The following is a 12,281-nucleotide window of genomic DNA, read 5'->3' on the forward strand; positions in this document are numbered from 1 at the left end:
AGGCTTTACATACCAACTAAGAAATATTGTTCAAAGTTTAGGCCTAAATGGATGTCAGATAAACTAATGAAACATATAGCAGAGAAGAAAAATGCATGGGATGCATACAAATTAACACGTGACACAGAAGCCTATGATAGATACAAGTTGATCTGTAACCAAGTTACAAAGGAGGTTAGGCAGGCGAAGGCAGATTACGAGAAGTCTTTGGCAAGGGATGCAAAGAAAAACAGCAAAGAGTTCTTTACTTATGTAAACTCTAGATGGAAGAGGATGAATCAGATTGTTCCACTTGATATCGATGGGTCAACTGTTGATGATCCTGCTCAGGTAGCTAACAAACTAAATGAATATTTTGCATCGACATTCACACATGAGGAGTTATTCAGCGAGGAGAATGCCAGAGGTTATTCAACTCTGTCAGTAAGCTAGAGAATCTTGTAATAACTAAGATTAAAGTGGAGGAGAAATTGTTGAAGATAAACACAAGAAAGGCACCTGGGGTGGATGGGATCTATCCAGTTATATTGAAGGAGGTAGCAAAGGAAGTAAGCAAACCCTTAGCCATAATTATGAGAGCTTCCTTGGACTCAGGGGAGGTACCCACGGACTGGAGATGTGCAAATGTGACCCCAATTCACAAAGGAGGATCAATGGCTGACACAAGTAATTATAGACCTGTGAGTTTAACTTCTGTTCCAGGAAAATTAATGGAGGCACTGGTTAAAGAAGCACTGCAGGATCATCTAGACAAGATTTCAGTTATAGCTTGGACACAGCATGGTTTTGTTAAGGGAAAGTCTTGCCTGACCAATTTGATTGGATACTATGATGCAGTCACAAAAGAACTGGATGCAGGGAATAACTTTGATATTATATATTTGGATCTTAGAAAGGCTTTTGATACTGTTGCACATGGAAGACTGCTGAACAAACTGGAGCAGTGTGGCATTGGAAGCAAATTGCTGCTATGGATAAAGGGATGGTTGAGGGGGTGAAGACAGAGAGTGGTTATCAACGGACACTGGTCATCGTGGACTAATGTTATTAGTGGAGTCCCTCAGGGTTCAGTGTTGTTGGGTCCATTATTGTTTTCTGTATTTATAAATGATATTGATGATGGTATATCAAGCTTAATGTCCAAGATTGCAGACTATACAAAGGTTGGCAGGGTTGTTAAGGACACTACTGACGCTATGCTGCTGTAACAGGATCTGGAAAGGTTGTGCAGATGGGCTGAGAGGTGGCAAATGAAGTTTAACATTGACAAATGTAAAGTACTACATGTGGGAAACAGCAGATATGAAGTTCTCTGAGCAGTGCAGATGGGCTGCAAGAGTAGCTCATGGTGTCTTGTCAATGATATACAGGAATTTTTCTAGCATGGATAAGGAGATGATTATTCCCTTGTATAAGAGAATGGTCAGGCCACACCTTGAGTACTTTATACAGGTCTGGAGGCCTCATTTCAAGAAGGATGTAGAGCTGCTGGAACAAGTACAGAGAAGGGCAACAAGATTAGTGAATGGAACAAAGGGTTGCTCTTACAAAGAAAGGCTTGAGTTTTGCAAATTACAGTGTCTGGAGACTAGACACCGGCAAGGTGATCTGATAGAGGTGCATAAAGCTTTGAATGGTTTGAGCATGCTCAGTGCCGATGGGATTCTTCCTCTCGCTCAGAATAATAACCTGAGAGGGCATAAATTCAAATTGAGGAACGACAGATGTAGGATAGATGTGCAGAAATTTCCGTTTAGCCAGTGGGTAGTTGGTTGGTGGAAGAGACTGCCATCCCTTGTTGTGGAAGTTGATAGCTTAAATAAATTTAAGGCTCAGCTGGACAGTTATTTGGAAAGAACTGAGGGGTGAAATGGGAGAGGGTGTTTTTTTTTTTTTTTTGTTTGATGCTGTATAAGCTTGCTTTCTTGCATCATATGCCTCTGCTAATGATAATGCTAATCAACTTCCACGACAAAAGATGGAAGTCTGTTCCACCAATCAACTACCTGCTGGCTAAAGGTAAACTTCCACACATATAATCTACAATTGTCTTTCTTCAATTTGAATTTTTACCTTCTCAGACCATTATTCTGAGTAAGAGGAAGAATCCCATCAGCATTGAGTATGCTCAAACCATTCAAGACTTTATACACGTCAATTAGATGACCTCGCAGGTGCCTAGTCTCCAAACACTGTAATCTGCAAAACTTAAGCCTTTCTTTGTAAGAGCAACCCTTTGTTCTTTGTTAATGTCCTGTGTCACAATTTTGCAATGGAGCAATGAATGAATATCAGAATTTGCTTTAAACTGAGAAAATCAGTAACAGAAAAGGTGGAAATATTAAAAACTGTTTATAATGAAGAAACATTAAATCGTGCCTGTGTGTTGAATGGTGTTGTAAGCCAGGGGTGGCCAAAAGTTGATCATGGCTTTAATTTCGGTCGATCACGATAAATTTTTAATATATATAAAAAATAGATTAATCAAAATCTAAATGTTATTATTATATGCCCCACTGCATACGCTTATTACAAATCCGTTGAACCACATTACCACTCGTGTCGCCGCAGATGCTAGGCTTGTCTAGTGAAAATTCACGCAGTTACGTTGAGAAGAGCATAGTGTATGTGTCTGATTCTGTGTGATTATGTGTCTGATTATTTAGCTTACTTAATATTAATAACTGGACAGTACTTATACGTTCATTTAATATTCTTTGATTTAAAATGAATACTACGAAAAAGAGTAAAACATATTGAACAAAGGGTTGCTGTTACCCATAAAGGTTTAAGTTCTGCATATTGCAGCATCTGGAGATTAGGCACCTGTGAGGTGTAAAAGGCCTTGATCAAGAGTGGGAACTAGAATACTTTTTTGTAATGATAAAAGAAATACGTTGTTTGATTTGCAATGCTTCTGTAGCTATACCCAAAAAAGGAAATTTAGAAAGGCACTTCAACACACTCCATGGTTAATACCAATCGGATTTTCCGCCTAATAGTGACCTTAGAAAAAAATAAATTTAAAGAACTTAAATCCAGATTATTTGCACAACAAAATTTCTTCGTGACACCTAATTTACAATCGAAAGCAGTAACTGTAGCATTTAAAGTGAGTCATCTCCTTGCAAAAAAATGCAAACCATTTTCTGATGGTCAGTTCTCAAAGATGCATTTTTATTCTCTTTTTGAAAATTTTAAGAACAAAAATGAAATTAAAAGTGCTCTTAAAGATCTGCAATTATCTCTAAATACTGTGATGCAACGCATCAAAAAAAATGAGTAAAAATGTGAGCGAACAATTGTGTGCTCATATTGCTAATTGTGTGTACTTTTCTTTACAACTGAATGAATCTACAGACATCAGTGATACAGCTCAAATGCTCGTTTTTATTCGTATGGTTTTCCATGATTCTGCCATTAGAGAACAACTGCTGGGTATCATTTTGTTAAAAGAAAGAACTAGAGGTCTTGATATATTTAATGCATTCAAAAATTTTATTAAAAAAATTAAATTACCACTATTTAAGCTCATATCAATAACAACAGATGGAGCTAAAGCAATGGCAAGGCATCTTAACGGATTCATCACATTGTGCCAAAAGGATGACGAATTCCCAGTTACCACTATATCATCCACCAAAACGTGTTAGCCAGCAAGAGATTAAATACTAAAAGTATTATGGACATAGCTTTCAAAATTGTGAATTCCAGAGGACAATCTCTTCAAAAGAGACTTTTCAAAATGCACCTCGATGAAAGTGAACCAGATCTGATATTACACACAGATGTGAAGTGGCTGAGTTGGAGTAAGTTTCTACAGATTTTGAAATTTGCTGAATGAAATTAAAAATTTGTTGATCAAAGGGGAGATAATTATCAGCAGCTACAAGATACAGTGTGGTTATGTGATCTGGCTTTGTCAGATTTTACCAGTAAATTAAGTGATCTGAATTTGGAATTACAAGGAAAAAATAAAAATGTGGGTGACATGATTAGTAGTATTTCTGCACATAAATATCAATTTTTGGCAATTGCTAAGGATCTCAAAGAAAAAAAATTCAATCATTTTGCAGATATGCAAGATCATTTGAACAAAGTTTCCTGTTTTTGAATTTAATAGCGAGAAATATGTTTCTGAAACTGAGAAGGTTGTGGGTGATTTTGAAACCAGATTCAGTAATTTTAAAACAATTGAAGACGTTCTTCAATATACAGTATTTCTTATCCATTTAATGTCGACTTAGATACGAAACAAACTGCAAAAAAAATCGCAGAGATTTTTCACACAGAGAAAATATTACTTGAAAATGAAATTATTACATTGCGAAACAATATCTTCCTAAAAGCCAGGTCATCAGAAAAAGACTTGGAAATATGTTTGCCAAGAAAAGTACCCAAAATTAAAAAAATGCAGTGAACTTTTAAATTCCTGTTTTGGTTCCACATAACTATGTGAATTGGTCTTTTCGTATTTGAAACAAAAAAGACGAAGAATTGCTCTACTCTTACAGACTTGCATAGAGAATATTCTTTATGATTGGCCTTATCAGGGTATATCCCCGATTTTGAAAGCTTGGCAGATGACATTAAGACACAAACTTCATATAAATTAAAAATTTAAATACATATGAATTTAAAATAAGAATTCTGAATTGTATTTAATTTTAAAATTTATAAACAACATTTTTCAATATGTGTTGATTAACCTTTTTAACCATTTGCAATGAAATTCTTGAGATGGTAGAGTGCAGCACATTTTGAAGAAAAAAATTCGATCGCATCCCAAATTAAGTTGGCTACCCCTGGTATGAGCAATTCAAGGACAGATGTGAGAATTTTTGTGATGACCCAAGAGGTGTGAATCTATCAATCCCTTGTCAGTCATGTGACAACCTCTCATTCAAATTGGGTCAAGAGGTCAGAATGATGGCTGATGAGTTGGATATAAATAAGAAGTTAGTGCATTATTATAGGCAACTTTGATTTCTCTCTTTCAGATTGGAAATTATGGATATGCAGTACACATAATGGTAGTAGTTTTGTGAATCAAGTAAATCACTGCTGTTTATTTAAACACACATTAGAGAAAGCAGTGGAAGGGTGGGGGGGCATATCCATGACCTTCATCAAGGATCTAAGCAGTATTACAAATATGACAGTTCAGGAACCAATAGCAAGAAATGATCATAATGTCATAAAATAAGTAGCATTAACATTAGTAGAGGCATTTGATGCAAGAAAGCAAGCTTATGCAGCATCAGCCAAAAAAAAAAAAAAAAACCACTTCCACTTCACCCCTCTGTTCGTTCAAAATACCTGTCCAGCTGAGCCTTAAACTTATTTAGGCTATCAACCTCCACCACAAGGGATGGAAGTCTGTTCCACCAACCAACCACCCGCTGGCTAAAGGCAAATTTCCGCACGTCTATCCTACATCTGTCTTTCCTCAATTTGAATTTATGCCCTCTCAGGTGATTATTCTGAGCTAGAGGAAGAATCCCATCAGCATTGAGCATGCTTAAACAATTCAAGGCTTTATACACCTCTATCAGATCACCTCGCTGGTGCCTAGTCTCCAGACACTGTAATTTGCAAAACTTAAGCCTTTCTTCGTAAGAGCACCCCTTTGTTCCATTCACTAATCTTGTTGCCCTTCTCTGTACTCGTTCCAGCAGCTCTACATCCTTCTTGAAATGAGGCCTCCAGACCTGTATACAGTACTCTAGGTGTGGCCTGACCATCGCCTTATACAATGGAATAATCACCTCCTTATCCCTGCTGGAAAAATTCCTCTATATCATTGACAATACTCCATGAGCTACTCTTGCAGCCCGTCTGCACTGCTCAGAGAACTTCATATCTGCCTGCACAACCACCCCCAAGTCCCTTTCATTCTCTACCACTGTCAGTGTTGTACCATAGAGTTGATACATTGCTCTGGGGTTGCTGTTTCCCATGTGTAGTACTTTACATTTGTCAATGTTAAACTTCATTTGCCACCTCTCAGCCCATCTGCTCAACCTTTCCAGATCCTGTTGCAGAAGCATAGTGTCAGTAGTGTCCTTGACAACCCTGCCAACCTTTGTATCGTCTGCAAACTTGGACATTAATCCCGATATACCATCATCAATATCATTTATAAATACAGAAAACAATAATGGACCCAACACTGAGCCCTGAGGGACTCCACTAATAACATCAGTCCACGATGAGCAGTGTCCATTGATTACCACTCTCTGTCTTCTCCCCCTCAACCACCCCTTTATCCATAGCAGCAATTTGCCTCCAATGTCACACTGCTCCAATTTGTGTAGCAGTCTTCCATGTGCAACAGTATCAAAAGCCTTTCTAAGATCCAAGTATATAATATCAAAGTTATTCCCTGCATCCAGTTCTTTTGTGACTGCATCATAGTATCCAATCAAGTTGGTCAGGCAAGACTTCCCCTTAACAAAACCATGCTGTGTCTGAGCTATAACTGAAGTCTTGTCTAAATGATCCTGCAGTGCGTCTTTAACCAGTGCCTCCATTAATTTTCCTGGAACAGAAGTCAAGCTCACAGGTCTATAATTACTTGTGTCAGCCTTTGATCCTCCTTTGTGAATTGGGGTCACATTTGCACATTTCCAGTCTATGGGTACCTCCCCTGAGTCCAAGGAAGCTCTCATAATTATGGCTAAGGGTTTGCTTACTTCCTTTGCTGCCTCCTTTAATATAACTGGATAGATCCCATCCACCCCGGGTGCCTTTCTTGTGTTTATCTTCAACAGTTTCTCCTCCACTTTACTCCCAGTTATTTCAAGATTCTGTAACTTACTGCTAGAGTTGAATACACCTCTGGCATTCCCCTCGCTGAATAACTCCTCATGTGTGAATGTCGATGCAAAATATTCATTTAGTTTGTTAGCCACCTGAGCAGGATCATCAACACTTGACCCATCAACATCAAGTGGACCAATCTGATTCATCCCTTTCCTTCTAGAGTTTACATAAGTAAAGAACTCTTTGCTGTTTTTCTTTGCATCCCTTGCCAAGGATTTCTCGTAATCTGCCTTCGCCTGCCTAACCTCCTTTGTAACTTGGTTGCATATCAACTTGTATCTATCATAGGCTTCTGTGTCATGTGTTAATTTGTAAGTATCCCATGCATTTTTCTTCTCTGCCATATGCCTCATTAGTTCATCTGACATCCATTTTGGCCTAAACCTTGAACAATATTTCTTAGTTGGTATGTAAAGCCTAGTAGCTTCCAAGATAAGTTCTTTGAATGCTTCCCATTTTGAATTTGCTGTTGGTAACATCATCAGTTGGTCCCACTGTATAGAATTTAAATACTGTCTCAGTCCATCGTAGTCGCCTTTACGGAAGCAATAACCCTTCCCTTTACCCCTAATGGTAGTTACCTCTTTGAGTAAATCCCACTTCAGCACACTGTGATCACTGCCACCTAGTGGTTCATTTATCTGCAGATTCTTAATGCATGAAGAATCACTGCTGATAATCAAATCAAGAGTATTACTCCCTCTAGTTGCCTCCCGAACATGCTGATGTAGAAAACAATCATCCAATAAATCCACAAAAGCCCTGCTAGTGTGTGAGTATCCAGCCCCCAAATTCCAGTCAATATCTGGGAAATTAAAATCTCCCATTATAAGACACTCTGATTTACTGGCCCACTCTATTTCCCTGTACAGTTCCTTATTATACTCATCAGAGTCATTAGGCCTATAGCACACTCCTACTCTCAATTTTGATCTCCCAATGCTTATGTCACACCAAACTGACTCCACACTGCACTGTCCAGCGATGTCGACTGGCTTCACTTCCTTGGTTTTTATGTGTTTCTTAACTAATAGCATAACACCTCCCCCCTTCCTATCCTGTCTATCCTTTCTGTAGACGTTGTACTCCCCAAATTGCAGTTCCGCATCCCTTATATCTGTGTGACACCACGTCTCTGATATCCCAACAATATCTGCCTTCGATGTTTTGAGCAATACCTCAAATTCATCAAATTTATTTACTAAACTCCTAGCATTGGTGTACACGCAAGTATACCTGCACCTGTTTCTATTCTTAGCTACCCTAACACAACCCATGTGTTTACTTGTACCACAATGGCTCCCAGCAGTCTCTGAAATACCATGCATCTTGTTTTTCAGGCTTCTGCTCATTCTAATAGAAGCAGTGCAAGAATCTCTTTCACCTCTGCCAGTGGCTACTGTCAATCTATTGGTCTTTGTCTCCCCCCAAGCTAGCAGTTTTCCGACCCACCTAACACTGCCTCGATAGCATCAGCAAATATTCTTGCACCCTTTCTATTTAAGTGTATCCCATCCCTGTTTCCATTCATTATGGAAATGCCTTTGATAAAAGAAATTGAAAATATCAAAAGTTTTACTTATCAAGAATCCAAAAGTATAACTCCCAGCAAATTCCACAAACTGTTTTTATTGAATTAATATGAACAAATTCTTAGGTTTTAAAAGGTAAGCAACAATGTATAATTGTGTAAAAATATACTGTAATAAATTTTAAATATATTGGTATTAATTCATGTCTTTCTAACCCTATGCACATGCCTTTAATTGAAGCTTAGGATTTTATATTTGGCATATAAGTGGTCTTTAAAATTTTTGTTGGTTTTTTTTTTTTTTTTTTTTGCTTCAAAGGTCTGTTTATACAGTAGAATATATGGTATTTTGCAGATTTTTTGAAACCACATTAGTGCCAAGGGAGGAATAAGTGGGGGAGTAACCATCATAAAATAAGTGATATAATGAAATCAGAAAAGTGCCTATCTGAATTTCCACTGAAGTTGGAGGAAGGTTCCCCTTGTGGGGCATAATCTATATCTATTAATCTTCACAGCATTCTGTAAACTTTTTTTTCTAATAAAAAAAAAAAAAACAGCTATGATTATTATTTTTATTTTTTTGTAAGAAATTGATTTATATTTGACAATAACCCTGCTATAGTGTTTAACTATAAAGGCAAAATATATAAAAAAATTAATATTTAAAAGTATTTATGTATTACATTTTTCAGCTTTTACAAATCTTAATTGTGCATACATATTAGAAACATAAATATCAATCAAAATTCAGCCCAACTGTTGTTTACTTTGATTATCAGCATTCAGATGTTATAAGAATTTGTCACTGATATTCTAGATATTTCTTTCAACCTGCCAAATTTTTATGCGAAGTAGCATAATCTTGCTCTTCAGGATTTTGTTGTCAAATCTTATCTTGCTACACTTATATTCTTCTCCTTGTCATTCTTTCTTGTGATACCTTACATTTTCCTCTCCCTGTTCACAAATTTTATTAGTAAGATGTTAGGACAGAGAAAGGAAAGAGTCATGCATGGAGTGTATCTATCGAAGGATCCAGCCATCTACTGAATATATTTTTAGAAGACATTCAGTGGAGTCAATCCAGATGAGTGTATTTCACTAAATCATTTTTGTGTGGCTATATCATATAATTTTTTGATCTTTTTCTGCCTGTAATGAAATTATTGCCTTCATTATGTACAGTTAGTTATTGTAATAATTTTAAACATTAATAACTTTCATGATCCTCTTAAATTAAAAAAAATCTTATTTACATTCTTAGGCAACATTTGATCCAGAGATATTTTTCAACATAATTCTTCCTCCTATTATCTTCAATGCAGGATATAGTTTAAAAAGGGTATGTATTTAGTATGTTTACCATTATACAATTTGACTCCTATCATTTTTTTCTATTAATAACACTGGTTTACAGTGTATCTGGGTTTTGAGTAAAAGTATGTGGCAGTTATTTATGCATGTTTACTGATTACTAAACTGAAGTCCGTTTGTTTCTATTATGTAAAGATTTTTCACAATTCATTAACAAAATATTACCTAGGTATTATATGCAAATATGTACATAATTATAGTTTCTGCAATGGTTTACAAGCTTTATACCCCTATATTCGTAATCAGTATTAAATATTTGCCTCAAATACAACAGATTGTGCATGTGTACACATACTTCAAGGTAGCCGACCTTGACCCAGGAAGGTAGACGGCCCGTCTGTGATTCCCAGAATTTTATTTTCTGAGTGGAGTCTGAGAGACTCCTGTGTGTAGTTACAGTTAAACTTGTCTGAGTATGCACTCACTTGTTTGTACAGTCCACTCAACCACAGGGCCTATATAGGTGGCACATCCCTTATGTGGTCACAGTACTCTTGTAAAAACTGTCGTGAGCTCTCATGGTGTGTTAGACTTTGTTACATATGTGGTTGTTTTGTTCCTGTAAAGCAGAGGCAAAATATTACCGATTTTGTAAAAAAATCATATTATGCATACTTTGACATAAAACTAGGCGATCAGGATAAATCGTGGGCACCATATAAAGTATGCCATATGTGTGTCAAACATCTTAGAAAATGGAGTCAAGGAAAAAAGGTGTGCTTGCCATTTGCTATTCCTATGGTGTGGCACGAGCCAGTAAGCCATGTGAAATGTTACTTTTATGTATGTGACGTTAAAGGTTACAATTCAAAAAATAAAAAGGACATCAAATATCCAGATCTACTGTCAGCCATAAGACCGGTTCCGCATGGACTTGATCTGCCTGTAAAACCTCCACCAGAAACTTTGGAGTCCATATCTTCTTCCACTGAAGCAGAAGGTAAAGAGGCTAGTGAAGAGGAATGTTATCAACCAGAAAATATTTTAACACCACAGCAATTCACACAGTTCGAACTGAACGATTTAGTAAGGGACTTAGGTCTTTCAAAGTATGCTGCTGAATTCCGGGATCCCGACTTCAAGCAAAGAACTTACTTGCTCCAGGTACATCATTTTCCTGGTACAGAAATCGTGAAAGGGAGTTTATACAGTATTTTTCACAAGAAGGTCCTCGTATATTGCAGTGATATCGCTGGTTTAATAAGTGCCTCAGGAGCTCCGTCATATGTTCCTAATGAATGGAGACTATTTATAGACTCTTCTAAGACTAATTTAAAAGGTCTTGTATAATGGAGATAAGTACACATCTGTGCCAGTTGCTCATTCAGTCTGCTTAAAAGAAACTTATGACAATCTAAAGTTGCTTTTGGAGAAAATGAAATATCAAGATCACGAATGGCAACTATGTGGAGACTTAAAAGTTACGTATGTTGTTGGGGCAACAGGGTGAGTACACTAAAATGCCATGCTTTATTTGCGAATGGGATAGCAGAGCTAAAGCACTGCACTGGACAAAGAAGCAATGGCCTCGGAGGCACAACCTTACACCGGGGTCAAAAAATATTGTGCACAAAAGTTTGGTAAAGCCAGATAAAATACTCTTACCTCCACTGCATATCAGGTTAGGCATAATGAAGCAATTTGTTAAAGCATTGAATAAGGATGGCAACTGCTTTAAGTACCTTTGCAGTAAATTTCCCAGTTTATCTGACACAAAACTTAAGGAGGGTATCTTCATTGGTCCCAAAATTAGAAAATTGGTTTTAGACGGTCAGTTTGAAACTGCTATGGCTGACATTGAAAGGGAAGCCTGGATTGCTTTTAAAAGTGTAATGGAAAACTTTCTTGGAAATCATAAATCACAGGATTATGAGAAAAAATTGTTCAAAATATGCTCGAAAAGCTTCGCAACTTAGGTTGCAATATGAGCATCAAAATTCACTTTTTGCATGCCCATCGTGATTTTTTTCCCCCGAAAATCTTGCACAGAACAAGGAGAGAGATTCCATCAGGACATAAAGGAAATGGAGCAGAGGTACCAGGGAAGGTGGAATACAAGCATGATGGCCGACTACTGCTGGTGTTTAAAAAGAGAGAAACCTGGCACTGTACATAAAAGAAAAACAATTAAACGTTCTTTTCAAACAAAGAATGAATATTCTTTCTTAAATTGTGATAGAAAAAAATCTATGTCATATTTCAAATCACAGCAACATATTTCGGCAGTAGAACCTATTGAAATTCAAACCCCAGTGAACAAACTTAAATTTGTAAACTAGTGTAATTAGTGTTAGCAAAATAGTGCAAGGAAGCCACAGGCTTTTGGAAGCACCAGCAAAAAAAAAAAAAAAAAAAAACATTTATGCATTTCCCTTCCCATGAAGGTAACTATCCAGTTGACTTTTGAATTTCTTCACTGTCAGCCTCAAAGACCAGTGTAGGCAACTTTTTCAAATAATCAATGACTTGGTGGCTAAAAGTAAACTTCCTGCATTCTAGTCTAAACCTCTTCCCTCATAATTTGAATTGATGGCTCCTAATTCAGGAA

General features: G+C 36.9%; 1 protein-coding gene across 1 annotated transcript in view; it reads left to right on the plus strand.

Moving 5' to 3' along the window:
- Nhe3 (Na[+]/H[+] hydrogen exchanger 3) overlaps window positions 1-12,281 on the plus strand; it is a 330,876-nt gene that overhangs the window by 50,073 nt on the left and 268,522 nt on the right. The window contains exon 3 of the mRNA XM_090377696.1: window positions 9,624-9,701. Coding sequence (XP_090233822.1) covers window positions 9,624-9,701 — 78 coding nt within the window. The remainder of the gene's footprint in view (window positions 1-9,623; window positions 9,702-12,281) is intronic.

This window comes from Mastigoproctus giganteus, chromosome 1 (genome assembly GCF_048544385.1).
Source record: "Mastigoproctus giganteus isolate SK-2022 chromosome 1, ASM4854438v1, whole genome shotgun sequence".
Taxonomy (NCBI): domain Eukaryota; kingdom Metazoa; phylum Arthropoda; class Arachnida; order Uropygi; family Thelyphonidae; genus Mastigoproctus; species Mastigoproctus giganteus.